This window comes from Anarhichas minor, unplaced genomic scaffold, assembly GCF_050575085.1.
Source record: "Anarhichas minor isolate MPS153535 unplaced genomic scaffold, ASM5057508v1 ptg000043l, whole genome shotgun sequence".
Classification (NCBI taxonomy): Eukaryota; Metazoa; Chordata; class Actinopteri; order Perciformes; family Anarhichadidae; genus Anarhichas; species Anarhichas minor.
This window is the reverse complement of record NW_027466489.1, coordinates 465,579-482,680: the sequence shown is the minus strand read 5'-3', so window position 1 is coordinate 482,680 and position 17,102 is coordinate 465,579. Positions and strand designations below refer to the sequence as shown.

Here is a 17,102-nt window from a genome sequence, read left to right as displayed (position 1 = left end):
AGCATTATACCTGCAACACCATAGTACTTACTTTGATTAGGATAGTTCTTGATTTTTTTTTAACAACGTACCAGAAATGTTGAAAGACTGATGAATAAATAAAGCTCCAAGATGAAATTTGAAGCATAACTAAACAAAATGTTTATTTTTAATGCTATCTTCTGAACTAGGGGTTATATATACTAAATATATAATATATACTGAAATATAATATATACTGTGTACACACAGTATATATTTTTATGCATCCAGCAATGCTACCAAGATGTATTAAAAAGTTATTCATACGGCAAAATTACATTTAAAATAGAAAAAGATGGACGGAAATCACGTGATACCTTTAAAAATGAGAAAATATGTCAAACATTCACATCTGAAAGTGTGAAAGTATACAGATACACTTCTACGATCCAGCACTTTTGAACCTCTTTAGGCTTTTGGAGACTTAAAGCCCACACCAGTGATATTGCATGTTTAGTTGATTCACTACAAATCACGAATACTTCACATCACTTCTGATCATGTTGCATACGGCGTGTTTGGACTTTTGACAGTATTGACTTTATTTTTCTAGCCTTCGTTGTTGTCCATTCATTTTCGCATTGGTATGAAAATCAAGTTGCAGACTCTTGAAACTATCTTGAGATGTCACAGTGCACACATTAAAAAAAATACATCTGTAATTGTTAAGGCTTTTCAAATCAGTCTGGACTTTAACTGTCAGGTCACAATAACTAAAATGAACTTGACGGTCACTGTATTCCACAGTTAAAGTAAGTTTCAAGGGGCACATTCAAAAATCTTAAATCCTCCAGCATGCATTTAAAATGCTCAGCAGTAATATTTAGTTCACGTGTTTTGTAGTTGAGGAGCCAAAACTTGTAAAAAAAAAACACTGGTATGGTACTTTTAGGGGGTTTGTGGTATTTGTGGGAAGATGGTGCGGTGTTTTATTTAGTTTAAATCTCTAGTTTCTTCTTCATGATAAGCTTGTACAGGATCTGGTAGCCATCATCCCAGGCATAGAGAAGCTGCTCCTGCGGGTTGTATTTCAGACTGGAGTGCGATCCGTAACGCTTTGGGAAGTAAATCAGTGGTGCGTCTTCGTTGGTCACCATACCATTGACGTCAAACACACACTGGACACGTGAGCGACCGGGCTGCTTGGTGTTGTACGCTACATACAAAGTGCCACAGATGACAAAAGCCGCCTCCGCGTTCTCTCTCGGACAGTTTGTGTCCCACATTTGCTCGATGTCCAGCGAGGTGGCGTCCATTTTCGCCAGAGAGATGTACCTCTCGTTCTGCCGCGTGGCATAAATGGCCCACAGGCCTTCCTCGTCCACAGCCAGGTCCATCACTGTCTCCGGGGTCAGGCCGTACACTGGGACATGGTCCTGCAGTGGGAACACTGTGCTGTCTGTCACAGAGTTGTTCTTCATGTCAAATTTAACAATCATTATCTCTTCAGCCAGAGTTATATAATACGCGTAATTGTTGAAGACAACGTGTCCTGTTCCCCTCCAGGCGGACGGCAGCTTTAGGTTCTTGGACAGAGTAATGCCCAGCGAGCGGGAGAAGTCTTGCACAGAGGCAAACTCATGGATGGTGTCTTCATCTGTCCCGTTAAAAATGTAGACCTTCCCAGAGCCTCTGCTGGTGTCTTTGGTCCACATGCCCTTTGGCCCTCCGACTCGCTTCAAGATCTTCATGGCTTTTATGCTGGAGATCATGTCGCTGCAGTCTGAACAGGAGAGAGCGACAGGCTTTACATGACAGGTGTCGCAGACATGTTAACAATGTTTAGACTTTTACTATCATTTAATTATATCAGTTGTTAATTGCAAATACACGTAATACACAATTTCTAAACTATTGTCCTCGTAGTCAAAACTCTATACACAAAAAAACAACAACATACAAAATATAAAACATCTTAAATCTCTTGCAAAAGCAAACACGTAATTCAAAACTTCTAAGTCTTCAAAATAATATATTTTTGCATGAGTTAGTGGTTTCAATAAATGTGGCTCAGGTACCAGGCTTTGTGTCTTGGCTGTGTAAAAACTGTAGGTAGGTACGTATTGGACGTATAGTTGGGGAAAGCGTTTTCTGTCTTGCTGTTGTGTTTTTCACTACAGGGCCACCGTACCTCACACAGGTGACAGAAAACACTTTTTGGGACTTTTGAAAACTTATGTGTGATAAAACAATGTGATTCTAAGAAACAAGTTAGTCAGTCTACATATCAACAAAGCCAAAGTGGAGAATGGGCTTTTGTTTAGTCATTGACTCACCAGTGAAGTATTTGTGTGGAATATTATCGCCAATTAATACACTTCAAGTAGTTGATAAGTGGCCTATCAATACTAACTGTTACATTATTAGAGACTTGAGGATTTGCTTGCTTTTCTCCATTTAAATTTACTCTGGATTGAGTATGTTGAGTCTTAGTTGTTGGTCAGACAAAGTATTTTCAGGTTCATCCTCAATAAAACACAGTGTTTATTCTGATAGTGCAGTTCAAGCACATCATATCTCACCTGATAGCTTTGAATACTTGGCCTTCTGCTTCTCCTTCACCAGCGTCACCTGCTGCTCTATCAGCTTGTCGTCCACGTCCACACACGGCTGAGCTCCGTTCTGAGTCTCCAGGTAGTCCAGCTCACGCTCTACCCGATCCACCCTCGTCCCCACACCGTCCAGATTCATTCTCAATGTCTCTTTCTCTTTATCCAGGTTCTCCAGCTGGGAAACCATCTGTTGCTTCAGAGCCCGCAGCTCGGAGGCGTAGCGGGCGGTCTGTTCATGCCACAGAGAGATCCGGTCCTGTTTTTAAAAGAAGGAGAGGCAAATTAGTTAGTCACTATTGTTCCCCTTTCATCTGTTTATACTTTAGTAATGTAATGTGAGCAATAGATAATGTCTGTTTTACAGGAACTGTGACTGCACTTCTAGAAAGCTTAGAGGAGGCCATCATTTTATGTTATTTTCAGGCTCAGTAATTAGAGTGGGACAGAAGGAGATAATAAGTAGGACACTCATCCTTCAAACAGCCATGTTCAGCCCACACATGGCAAGATTCCACCCTGCTCAAATCTCTTTTTAGCAAAACACTAAGTCCTAGCGGCACGCTCTGTAGCAGATCCTCACCTTTGACCTCTCTGTGGAGGAGGAAAATGTCTCTCTACAGGTGGTCAGTAAAGTCTGACAGCACACTACAAAGTAAAACAATTATGGGATGTGGATACAAAATATTTTGAGAGAGTTCTGTTTAATAATATATAATAGAGGGATTAATAAAATACTTCTAGTGAAGTATGTTAAAATGACTTTATCCTAGAACATTAATATTTTCATATAAACAAAACCACAATATGAGAACAGAACAAGAAGCTCATACAGTGAGCTGTATTTTCCAGCATTTTCCCCAGGATTTGCCCACATCTGCATTCCATTGCCTTTGCCCCTTCCCTGGAAGTTTCCTCTCAGAGGGACTCAGGAGCGCAGGGCTCGGCAGGGAGGTAAAAGGAGTCTTACCTCAATAGCGAGCAGCCTTCGCTCCAAGTAGTCAATCAGTGCTTGGTGCTGGGCGGTGGCAAAGCAGGTCAAAGTAACCAAGACCAAGACAACAGGTCCTCTCATTTTGTGTCAGCTCAGTCTCTTTAGCTCCTTGAGTTGAGTGAGAGTGTACTGGGGCGGCAGCAGATTCCCAGAGGTGGGCTGGAATGTTTCAGTAAGCTATCTGGGAGGAGCCAAATACATCTGGTGAAGATGGAGGCACACAGTCGCCAAGAGAGAGACGTGACACTGGTTTCTATTTTTACATCAGCTTTTAACCGGTTTAAAAAACTAAAAATACATATGATATATAATCTGATGTTTAAATATATGTATGGTGGTAATTATTTTACTCAGAACACATGACAGTAATGTAGCACAGGACCAAACGTTACGTAGGAAGAGGAAGCGTAATGTGAGTGGGAGTCAGGAGTCAGTGAGGCACTGTACTCCTGTGTTAAGGGGAAGACCATCGACTGTAGATTTGAATCAACTACATTAAACTCTCTAACAATGCAGTAATGACCTATTCTGTGTAACACGATATTAACTATTCTAACAGATGAATTCCTTAAATGCTGTCTTGAGCTCTAATCCAAACAGGCAGCTTTATTCTGAAAGGTGAAAGTAGGCTTATAATGTGCTTTATTTTGACATGACATAAAACATTGATGCAAACAAATCCAGATGTTTGGATTAGATTTGATAAAATAACGTTATTAATCCTAAAAAGGGAGGTCGGTTGCCAACTAGTCATACACAAGTCACAAGAGACACAAGTCAGAGAGGTCACATCTGGCAACAACAAACAATGCATTTAATACAATCGATCATTTCATAACTAGAAATCTGACCATGAGTTATACACTACCCGTATCTCAAGAAACAGAAGCATCATGTCATTCAAATGTTTCACAACTGAGGTACAAAAGAGAGGGGAGGACCTTAAAACGTGAGTATTGTTTGAGCTGTCATGTGAACCAGTGGTGGACTTACTCAAAATAATATGTGAAACATTTGTAGGAAGTTTAATATATTTATATATATACTGTATACGTATTTCTTTGTCATGTTACATCAATGTCTGCAGTGTTTTCCAGCTGTGTCTACCTACAGGAACAGTTGTAATACTGAATGTCTGCAGCTTAACAAAAACAGTAGTTAGTTTGGCGAGTAGTGAATTACTGGGGAAATGGGACATAGTGTCTCTGATCTCACCCGTAATTATGAGACCAGCTTGCTGTAAAAAAGTCAGTAATGACATCACTGAACACCTCTTTTTCAACACAGCTGGCTTTATTTGGTTTGCTAGTTAGCTTTGAAACTCAGACTGTGCTCATGCTATACTTAATACAATAATAGGCCTATTCTTCGTCTTTTAAAGTCTGACAGGGTTGTGATTCATTTCATTTTCGCTGTATTGAACAACATTACATAATATTCGGTATAAACACATTTATATATATATGTTTGCATTAACTATTGCAGTCAGTCTTTCATTCATGCTCTCTTGTATGATTTTATGTAAATTACACCATCTGAACCTGAAGTGGTAAATCGATTTTGCAAATCAAAATAGTATTATTTTCATTCTGTACAAACTACAACGCCATAGTTTTGCATTTTCTTTATTTCAGCACCACGGCAGAAAGTCTCCCTACACACAGTCCTTTGGTCCCATCACACCAACAACATTTATCAAACTACAGTTAACAGAAAGCAAACAATGGAATGTGTAAATCATCAAAGTCAGTGATGAAAGCCATGCATAGATGCATGTGAAGTGTGGTGGGGAAGTGTTGATAGTGCAAAAACAAAAGCCACCGATGCAGGGTGGATGTCAGCCAGGGAGAGAGTGTCCAAAGCTTTTAGCTTGAGAGGCCCAGGTGAGTTTAATCAAGCTAAAGACGCTGCTGATGTTGGCCAGGTCACAACTGACAGCGTGGCAGCTTTCATCCTCGTTATGTCACTAACTAATGCAAACACACCATGAAGTGTTAAAGATGACATCTGCTCTGCACTGCTCGGTTATGCCCTCAACTCTCATCTGTCCAAGACATTCTTCTAAATAAAGGAATATAAAAGACAGCTTTAAAAAGTTAAAAGAAAATAGTTCACTTTAAATAAGACAAGATGTGTTGCCCATTGTACTGGGTGTATAGTGCCTCATGCTTGTTTATTGGCTCCAGACCACCACAAATCTGAGCAGAAAAAGCAGTTTAGAAAATCAATCAAGGAATGGAAAAACATGTGGCAGGGTCAGAGTTTACTATATTATATAATATTCAAAAATCATATTTTAAAATATTCTATAGTCTTGGATAAATCCATCTTTCTACTTCAAAGGGTTACTCGAGCTATCCACAGATATATATCCACAGCAGGCTTTGCAGTACTGGTGGCAGTTAAAATAAAACATGTCAAATTGGACGAGTGCGCCTTAACACCTTGAAACATGACTTGAATGATAACAAAGCCCTGCTGTGGTGTGTAGAACAATACGATAAATAAAATACATTGCTACGTAGAGGATTTAAAGTTCGCTAACTATGTACATTTACATTTTTAAATCTTTTTACAGATGTATCTTTATAATAAAAGTTGCTGATACTAAATGAACTTGCCATGAGATCACACTAAGCCCATGAAGATGTGTGTGAGTGTACGTCCCAACTTGATGATGGCTTCAACAAAACGTTGAAATCACTCACGTTGAAATCCTCATGGCTTGTTGCAATGCCCCTAAGAAGTGGATGGTTTATCTTCAAATAAATATTTTATCAAATAAAACAACAAATATGGATGCCCTCACCTCTGATGAGCTCCAATGACACCTTCTTCAAATCCAAGCTTTTTCCCTCCTACCAACAAGTGTGCAGTGTTGTTACTCATTTGTAAATGTGACCGTGGCTCTCAGGCCATCTGATCTTCATACACACGACTGACACCATGATGGTGCTGTTTGATGCTGCTACAACTGAAGGTCTATTGTTTTGGTCATTATTTACAATACAGTCATTCTAATTCTTGGTAGTACGAGGCGAGTTTATGACTCTAGTTTATTGCACTTTGTTCCATCATTGCTTAAGGTTTGTTTGTATAAGCATGGTCTCATTTGAATATGCGTCTTTTTGTTATTTATTCAGTGATTCTATATTCAAAAGTGAGCATACAGGCCTACAAGTTGCTATAACAACCTGGATGTATATGATTAAAAACAGGATAAGCTGATTATTATTGACGTAGTTAGTAATGTTAGTATGTAACATAAACATGTTTCTGGGTAGTGACTGTGTTTGATGATAACGGAACAAACATTTGTTATTTATCATTAAAAACTCTTGTTTTCATATGAAAGTAACTGACAGAGAATTAGGTATTACGTCGTCTAAAGAGACTAGACTTTAAAGAGAGTCATAATGTTTGTCAAATCTCTGAGTGGTGAGGAATATGTATTCAGAAGTAGTCGGTGCATTCACCTCGTAAATCCTGACATGTTTTTCCTTACATGATGAATCATTAGCCGTTCTGTCCCTCGTATCACTCGGTATCAGATCAGAACCAAATGCTGTGGTTTCATCCACCCCTGTTAATGCGTTTGATGTACTTGTGTTGGGGAAGCTTGGAGCTGGTGTCCAGTCTCTATTTCATCTTTAAAAGAGTATTCCATAGATTTAGCTTTGCTATTCTATAACATTGTTAAACTCACGATGGTCAGTTTATAAAGAGAAAAGGTCCAAATGAAGGCAGCAGCGGAATCATCATCTTTTTTATTCCACATATTCCTCTGCTTATTACCCACAATGCACCATGTCCACCGACAGTTCAACCTGAGATTAGTATGTTGTTTTGTTAGCAGCAGCTAATGTAGCCTCGAGCCGCTTACCTCAAGCACACGATCTACAGAGGTCAGGTCAGCTCACTTCGTTCTAGCTCTACACCTCCAGATTTTTTTTTTTTTTTCAAACTTGTCTTCAGACTCAACTGACGCTGACTCTAGTGACATCACTTGAGTCAATTTATCAGACATCACACAGTTCCTTCTGCAGCCACAAAAGTTTTTATACAACTTTTCTCACATCTACAGTACAAAAACCTGTGAACAGACTTTGCGATGTTTAAAGTCTTCCTTCAAAACAAAATATATGTAATTTAGTATTTATTCTGTATTTCATCAAAATGTCTTAATGTGACCCTCTCAGGTGGAGAGTCGCCCTGGATGGGGCCACACCTTTGTGCTAACTGTTGCCTTGTCTCCTTCATGTCACCGAACAAACCCATCTCACAGAGGTGTGTCGGGGTCAGAGTAAAGAACAACAAGGCCTGACCTCATCTGCTTCAGTGTGTATGTGTAGAAGTTCACATTATCGTCATCATATTCATAGCATGCACAGCAGATATACAAGATATATAATACTACTAAAAGGAATGCTAATACTACTACTAAAATGAATTTAAACATATAATCATTGTTATCTTTATGCTTTTCAGTAGCTATAATAATTCATGTGCCATACCATTCTTGTGAAACCCATTAACACAAAGTTATTATTGATAGACAATCTTTCAACCAATAGCTGTGCATACATCCATCTATGGCGTGAATATGGTTGTACAGGGTATGGTGATAAGATGGCGGTGATTACTGTGTGTGTTTGTGCATTTGAATATGAGTCAATCCTTCCTTTCAGCACATTTGCCTACAGGATTTTGTGTTTTCCTCAGTGATTGGGTAGAACACTGTGAGAGGTCCTGAAACATGCAAACACAGGCAAATGTTTTAGGGGCAGTGAGGGGAAGAGGATCGAGGGCCATCTGTTATCAGATTGCAGGGAAGTCTTCAAGAGGACAAGAATACCAGGTATGTTCTGCTGGATAATATATAAATACATCCAAATATAAATATATAAATTATGAGATTTGATCAAGTTGGCTCGTTACAGGTATGCTACGAATCTTATGTTGTGCAGTTTATCAAGAGAAAAGAGACTAAAGAGGAAAACCTTTTCAAATAATGTCAAAATGTGTGTTGCTGTAGGTCTGTACTGAAGGAAATTGTATTTAATGTACCAAAAAAAATGTGATTTGATAATGATCTCCTCTTCTAGAAAAAGAAAACAAAGCAACAAAAGTGCACAAGAGCCACTGAAACCGAGTGCATCCGAGCAACATGGAGCACACATTCAGAGCAGTAACTCACAGCTCTGGGATCATAATTTGGAGAATCGAGGTACTTTGATTTCACAGTATGACGCAACGCTTTCTATAGACTGAAGTTTTCCCAAATCGGGTGTTTGGTTTCATGGGAAAAGGAAAAAAAAGTCTGCTACTCCTGGAGTAAATGACTAAAACAGCAGTGATGATGTGGGAAAAAAGAGATTGAGGAATACCGGTTATTAGACATGAGATGTAGATATTTGTTTTTTCTTCTCTCTCTGTGCAACAGAAAATGGAGCTGGTACAAGTCCCTGAGAAGTCTTATGGAAACTTTTATGAGGGTGACTGCTACGTACTTCTGTCTGTAAGTCTGAGAAGGTCACTATTTGTGGTTTTGGGTGCCGTGGCTGCTTGTTTGAAAAGTAAAGTCCACTGTTGTATTTGTAGACTTTGTTTAATGCAGCAGAGACAAAATGCTTTTGTCTTTTAATATATCAGATGACATCCTGGTCTGCACATCACCCCGCACGCTCTGTTTCTCCTCTCTCCACAGACCCAGAAGGTGAGCAGCTCTCTCTGTTATGATATCCACTACTGGATCGGCTCACAGTCCACTCAGGATGAACAGGGTGCAGCTGCTATTTACACCACACAGCTCGATGAATTTTTGGGTTCCACTCCGGTCCAGCACCGCGAGGTTCAGAACCACGAGTCTGATGCCTTTAGGGGCTACTTCAAACAAGGAGTAATGTGAGTGAAAATGTTGGTACAGAAGTCAATCGTGTTATAGACAGTGAAAGAAACCCTAATAATCATCATCCTGTCTTGTTTAGCTATAAGAAAGGTGGAGTTGCATCAGGCATGAGGCACACTGAAACCAACAGCTATGACATTAAGAGACTGCTTCATGTCAAAGGGAAGAAAAGAGTGATTGCAAATGAGGTGCGTCGCACTTCACAGTGGTTATTTAGCATTATAGGACATTATGGGACGTCAGGAAGAGAGAGTGCTTTATGTTTTAAATTGTTTCAGGTGGAGATGAGCTGGAAGAGCTTCAACCTTGGAGATGTGTTTTTGTTGGACATTGGCAAGACCATCGTTCAGTGGAACGGACCCAAGTGTAACAAACAGGAAAAGATTAAAGTAAGATTTATGTGACTGCATGGGTGTCTGTGTTAAGTAGGGAAAAAAAACTCTTATATTCTTCATTTTCAATAAAACAGGATATGCAGTAAGATTTCAGAAAATCAGCTTGAATCCATTGACTGCATTCAAATGTACTGTATGTTTGAGTGTACAATAATAGCATAACAATAACTTTACCTATTCTACTATCTAAATGTTCTCATATAAAAATGTTTTATAATCATTTTGAATTGAAAAGTGACATGGAAGGCACATTTACCTGCTCTTTCAGCTCTAGTGTGCTATTTGCAGCATTTTATCTGAATGTGAGACATACGTTTGAGGCGTGGACGCTGAAACAAGGCTTTCCGTGCTGCCCTCACCAGATCTAAATATCATATTTAAACCTCTATGGAAAGCTGTGGGAGTGTGCAGTCGTAGCTCATTTCCTTCTTCCTGCAGGAAGGTCGGAGACTATGAATGATTCATTATCCCACTGCACACAGTTCAAAACGACGTAACAGCAATGCAGTGAGGACTGAAGCTTTCAGGGCATTGATATTCTAGCTTACATAATTTTGTCTACACCACATTTAAGTTAGTTCAGATATATTATTTATTAGTTAGGTTACATGTTTATGAGCAGAGAATGATGTCGCACTCCCTTTGTGTGTGTTGTTGTCGAAGCTTCTCCTTGCTTTGTTGACATACTTTATGCATGTTTGTGCATGTGAAGGTGTCCCATTGGTCAGCTCACGGCTGCCGCTCTGCACTGCGCTCATACAGCTAATAACGGCGTTGTCACAGAAATGTGTACCCCCCCCCCCCCCCCCCCAGATGTGTGCTAATGAAAACAATTTAGCTGAATGTCTAAACTGCACATATTTCTTTGTTTATGTTTATTAGGGTACACTAATTAGCAATGAGATTGTCACTACACTGATGAAATCTCACTTTATCTCACTTTATAATTTCTTTGATAACTGGTGGTGTTTTTTTTTTATGTCTAGGATTTCTTGATTTTGTGGTTTGTCTGTGTTGTACTTCTGCTTCTTAGGGTATGATGTTGGCCAAAGACATCCGAGACAGAGAGCGAGGAGGTCGGGCAGAGATCCGAGTGATCGAAGGTGAAGCAGAGAGAGACTCTCCACAGAACATGGAGATCCTGAATGGTGTTCTTGGAGCAAGAAGCTCAAACCTAAAAGACGGACCTCCAGATGAAACTGCTGACCAGGAACAGAAGTCAAAACTCACTCTCTACCAGTAAGCTGCTCCCAGGCCGTGGCTTCCAGCATTTCATGTGGTTCATGTCCAGTTAAAGTGCTGTTTGCTACTACTCATTTGTTTGTGCCTTTTATTTCAGTGTGACAGATGCTGATGGTCAGATGAAGGTCACAGAAGTTGCTTCCAGACCACTGGTTCAGGATCTCCTGAACCATGAAGTGAGTTGGTGCAATATTGACCTAATAAAGAACGCCTAGGCTTTATTTTATGGCCACGCCAAGATGGGTGCCAATGCCACCATGAAACTTGGGGGTTGTCCGTCTAGTGTGACATTTCACTATTCCTGTTCACTACTGTTTGGACTCGAATGACTCGAACAAATAGTTTATTTACTGATGGTAAGAAATGATTTATTATCTAATTATCTGTTTAGGACTGCTACTTCCTGGATCAAGGAGGGATAAAGATGTTTGTATGGAAGGGGAAGAAAGCAAACAAAGCTGAGAGACAGGCTTCTATGGCCAGAGCTTTGGTGAGAGACTTTACATCAGACCTTCACATGTATCCTTAGCTTGTCTTTGACTGCTATTGCACGCACTCAGTTGCAAGTGTACACAATACAACACCTAGCTAAAACTAATGCAGTGTAATACAGCAGTCCTGCAATAAATTCTACCAGAGTGTATTTGCTATGTTTTTATCTGTTTGGCTGTTATATTGTAGGAGTTCATCAAAGCTAAAAACTACCCGATCACTACAAATGTGGAGACAGTAAATGACGGAGCAGAGTCAGCTCTCTTCAAGCAGCTGTTCCAGAGGTGGACTGTAAAGGACCAGACTCAAGGTCTGGGCAAAGTGCATACAAGAGGAAAAGTGGGTATGTGTATTCTTAAATTTGCATAAACACAACAAGCACAGACTAAAAGTAATGCTCCCGATGAAAATTAAAATATATTGAAATCGGTTTTGTTTTGTGACCAAATTTTGCTTCAGCTCATATCAAACAGGAAAAGTTTGATGCCTCTCTGATGCACGTGATGCAAGAGGTCGCTGCACAGGAGCGAATGGTGGACGATGGCTCAGGTCAAGTAGAGGTAACTGTGACAACTTAACTTTGAGGAGGATCAGTCTATCATCTTCTGTATCAACAGGTCAAAAAACTGATGACTGAATACTGTCAGCTTCAGCCGTGCTGTGCTACCATTAACATTTAGCTCAAAGTGCAGTTAAGCGTATAGTTAAAGAAGAAAAACAGAGCCGCATTACCAACAGGGCCAGTCTCAGTACCGAGATCCTTGGGGGCACCAGAGGCCCCTGGTTATCTGTGTGGCAATTGCTTTGTAGTAATTTGATTAATTACAACTCAAGATGCCCTTTTTACAGCAGACATTTTGACTTGTCGTTGCAGGAAAAGCAGCAGGTGTTACTAATAACATTGACGAGGGCTCTGTTCTGTTTAATTAAGCCATGACGGAAAATTTGCTTTGTATTTCTTACCAACAATTTTTTTTTGTAATGTGTAATGAGTGTTACAGCCTCATAGGGGCACTAACTTCCCTACACACATTGAATGCAACTCTGTGATTTTGTGTTAATGAAGCTCTTTGTGGTTCCCAGGTGTGGAGAGTCGAGAATCTGGAGCTTGTCCCCGTGGACCCTCAATGGTACGGATACTTCTATGGAGGAGACTGCTACCTGATCCTCTACACGTACTTGGTTAACAACAAGAAGTACCACCTGCTCTACATATGGCAGGTGAGGATTTGCTTTAACACCCAGTGTATTACATAATGATAATAATTCACGTTCACACACTGAAATATTACGATTTTTTCAATAATGCTTAAAAACAGTATATCCTTTACTGTCCCCTATTATTCAGGGTCGTCATGCGACACAGGATGAAATTGCAGCCTCAGCATTTCAGGCTGTGGACTTGGATCAGAAGTATGGTGATGAGCCAGTTCAAGTGAGATTAACAATGGGCAAAGAACCAAGACACTTTCTGGCGATGTTCAAGGGTAAAATGGTCATCTTTGAGGTACGACTGCATTTATAATAATTTATCTGGAAGTGTTCTGGTGTATAAAGTTTCTATACCAGTACAGACTATTTCTCGTTTTCCTGTAAGGGGGGCACGTCTAGAAATGGGCCCTCTGACCCAGAGCCACCGATAAGGTTGTTCCAGGTCCATGGTTTTGACCCATCCAACACAAAAGCCATTGAGGTTCCTGCGCTGGCCACCTCTCTGAACTCCAATGATGTGTTTTTACTCAAGAGCGAATCAGGAATCCATCTGTGGTGTGGAAAGGTAAGAAAGGTGTTAAAATCAGATAGTTACACTGATAATTCACTGAACTGTATTAGCAGGGTGAATATACAATATAACACTTATTATAGCATTTTTGTGGTTTCTTGTATTTTATGTATTTTTGTATGTATGTCCACACTTGTTTATATTGTTACATAAAGGTAAAAAGTATACGTAAAGATACTCCATGGCAAACATATGTAGAAACCCACATCCAGAAACATTTGTCTACTTTTTGTCCGGGACTGTTTTCATGTTTTGAGTACGATGATGCTTTAGACCACAGTGTGCTTCCAACGTTGTGGCAACAGTTTGGAGAAGGCCCTTGTGCACAAAGCAAGGTATTGCACTGGAACGAAGAGGTCAGCACTCTTGTGGCTGAATGGGAGCAGTTCCCTGTGGACAGGTTCAAAAACCAGTTGGAAAGTCTTCCCAAAATAATGTTACAGCAGCGTGTTGGTACCAGTGGTTATGGATGAGATGTTGTACAATCACATATGGGGTGTAATGTTTGGTTGTCCGTTTACTTTTGCCCATACAGTGTACATGGTAACTAACTATAACTGATTTTTTTTTTGCCAGGGATCAAGTGGAGACGAGAGAGCCATGGCAAAGGAGGTGAGCTCTGTGATTGGCCAGAACTCACGGCAACTCTCTGAGGAGATTGTGGCCGAGGGTCAGGAGCCCATTGAATTCTGGGAGTTGCTCGGAGGGAAAGCTCCCTATGCTAGTGACAAGAGGTGATGATGACACAATACTAATATTTGCAAAATGGCTTTGTGAAGACTGAAGAATTTGTTTTGTTTTCCACTATTTTGCATGTCACGTTGTTGACTGCAGATTACAGCAGACGGTTTCTGACCACCAGCCGCGCTTGTTCGAATGCTCCAATAAGACGGGCCGTTTCATTGTGACCGAGGTGACTCAGTTCACCCAGGACGACCTCAATGAGGATGATGTCATGCTGCTGGACACATGGGACCAGGTACGATACACACTTAATTTAGTGGCTATGGACATTAGCATATTACAACGCTGAATCATAACATCCCCAATATACCTGTATTTCTTTGTAGCCTTTTTGTGCCATGTTACTTAATCTTAAAAGTGCCTTTTCTTATCATTGGTCCCAGGTGATTCTCTGGATCGGTAAAGAGACCAATGAGGTAGAGCGTAAAGAGTCAGTGGTGACAAGCCAAGAGTACCTGCGCACCCACCCGGGCGCCAGAGACCCTGACACCCCCATCGTCTTGATCAAGCAGGGATTTGAGCCGCCCACATTCACTGGGTGGTTCACAGCCTGGGACCCCTCCAAATGGAGTGTAAGTGTTTTTCAACTGAAATGGAGCATCAACATGTGTGCATTGACGAGGAAAAACATAACATATATGTATTTCTTTTAGGGAGGAAAGAGCTATGAGCAGTTGAAGAAGGAGTTGGGAGAAGAAGCAGCACCGGTTAATGTTACAACTGTATGTAAGGTCTTGTTTATTTTTTGAAAAATGCGTCTGATGCCATGGTTTCCAAAATATTACCATTCTTCTTAATGTCACATGTAGGAAAAAGTTTCTGTTAGTGGTTAAGGTAAAGATGTATTACATACAGAGGGACATTCAGGAATGGTTACTGTAGGACTGCAAACGTCCAGTCTAACCTCAAGCATTGACTGGTTAGCAGTTATTTCTAAGTACTATAGACATTACTATAGACATACATACTATAGACATTACAATAACATGAAATATGTTTTTATATATTTACTTTTGGCTCCCTAACCTTGAATATGTATAAGAGTTATAATACAAAGTAAGGGACAGGAGTCAAAAACTTGAGTACTTGACAAAGTACTTGATCACCATCTGATTCAATGCCACAACAGGAAGTGATATATTAGATACAAATATTAATAAAGTGAACCTTAATGTGACTTTCTAGGAGCAGGACTGTGTTGAAAGTGAGAAAATCTTTCAGTTTCTTCCACCTGACGACTTGGTCAACAAGCTTTCCAGCGAGCTGCCTGAAGGTGTTGACGCAACCCAGAAAGAGGTAGGTAGATAGTGTGTGTGTGTGTGTGTGTGTGTGTGGGGAGTGGGTGCCTAGCAGGATGTGATAAGAGTTAAAGTTCAGCCACCACATTTGTGCACTTTGCCCCTGAAACAGTTCCAATGTATCTTCTGCATCATCCAACCAGTCATGGCAGAAATAAAGCCTTGATGGTGAGCTAGATGATATTTTATTAAGCAAAGCAACTGCAATGTTCCTGGTTTGTTTTGACAACAAGGTTTATTTTTTTCTTTGTCATCTTATAGAGCGAAACATACCCTTATATTAACGGAAGGTGATATATGCCTTATGGAAAATAGCACATTGTTGTAGTGTGGTACAGATGGACCCAAACACAGGACACTGAAAAGCAGTTGGTGTAGGTTAATGAAGTTTGCTGTGAGACCAGGCTGGACGAAGGTTAGAGATGTGGGCAGGCTTCGGAGCAGACCAGCTGACAGGCATCCTGGATCACAGGAAACAGGCAAGATTTAATTCAGGAACAAGAATATAAGGAAAACTCACAAAGCTTGGCCTGAGCATAGATACCACATTAGTTGAGCAAATGATCTGGTAAAGACTGATTGAAAAGCTGGGGTAGATGTACTGCAGGCTGATGTGAAGCAGCTGTGCAGACTGGGAGGGATGATTAGCTGATTGTAGACAGGTGTGTATGATGAGCAGAGCTGGGAGCAAGGAGAGCCAGGAGGACCACACATGCACACGCGCACACGCACAGACAAGGAGGGACAGATAGGGATGTGCTGGAAACACAGGGGGGGACACTAGGAAGTAAGCAGCAGCACAGCCGCAGCCGTGACCCACATACTCTTTTCAGACATCGAGAATACAAAACTGAAACTTTATTCTGAAATGTTTACTTAGAAAAATGTATTGACAAACAAAAATAAAAGTAAGCGATTTCCTCCAAATGCCACATTATTCTCATTGCGCTCCATTCAGTTGTTATTATTCAGGACCTACTCGTTAATTAGCACAGTCCCTGATTTGTTCCCTGCTCTGTCTTCGATGAACCACTCAACATTCTGTGCATCCTGTTGTGAGGTGTAACCATGATGCTTTGCTGCTAAATGGTATCAGAAATGTATTGTTAATCATTCGTTTTCAATGACTAAAATTTGAGAACTGCTTTTCAGAAATACCTGTCTGACTCCGACTTCAACCACGTATTTGAGGTCACCAAAGACGACTTTGCCAGCATGCCACAGTGGAAACAACTGAACATGAAGAAAGAAAAGGGGATGTTTTGAGTTACTAAGTTACTACTATTAAAGAACTTTGTGTCAGCCCCCCTCCCCTACAATTAATGACTTTACATAAACTCAATCTGATTGTCTTGTAATTCATAAATTTGTTCCAAAATTCTGTAATACAACTCTTTAATACTTGATTATTTTTAAACCTGTGCTGATGTTGTACAATCAACACTGATTAATTGATAATAATATCTGAACTCACAGTATGAAAAAATATAAACTGTATTGCTTATTCTGCTGTGTGTGTTTTTGTGTCATGGCTTACCTCCTCAATTAACACACCACAGCCTGAACAAGAGATCATGTGATAAAAAGCCAATTAGACATAACAATGAATGAATACACAGAGATACCCTGAGCCTTCCACTTAGCACTTATTGTATTCATATTAGTTTGTTGCACTT

At 40.2% G+C, this 17,102-nt stretch overlaps 2 protein-coding genes across 3 annotated transcripts; one reads left to right on the top strand and one right to left on the bottom strand.

Moving 5' to 3' along the window:
• Nucleotides 1–959: 959 nt before the first annotated feature.
• Nucleotides 960–3,765, bottom strand: olfml3b (olfactomedin-like 3b). Its single transcript, XM_076110570.1, is given in 3 exon segments — nt 960–1,744; nt 2,544–2,829; nt 3,541–3,765. Coding segments are annotated over 3 exon segments (1,296 nt in total).
• Nucleotides 3,766–8,731: 4,966 nt separating this feature from the next.
• Nucleotides 8,732–16,692, top strand: avil (advillin). 2 transcript variants are annotated; one of them, XM_076110568.1, is made up of 19 exons: nt 8,732–8,791; nt 9,008–9,082; nt 9,272–9,468; nt 9,552–9,660; nt 9,751–9,861; nt 10,901–11,106; nt 11,207–11,285; nt 11,501–11,599; nt 11,791–11,944; nt 12,061–12,161; nt 12,685–12,822; nt 12,950–13,108; nt 13,199–13,378; nt 13,961–14,118; nt 14,219–14,363; nt 14,512–14,700; nt 14,782–14,850; nt 15,317–15,424; nt 16,579–16,692. In XM_076110568.1, the coding sequence occupies exons 1-19, from the start codon at nt 8,732–8,734 to the stop codon at nt 16,690–16,692; spliced, it is 2,451 nt and encodes an 816-aa protein (XP_075966683.1). The 2 variants fall into 2 exon arrangements, with proteins under 2 accessions (XP_075966683.1, XP_075966682.1); XM_076110567.1 differs by having other exon boundaries at nt 15,314–15,424.
• The last annotated feature ends 410 nt before the right edge of the window (nt 16,693–17,102 follow it).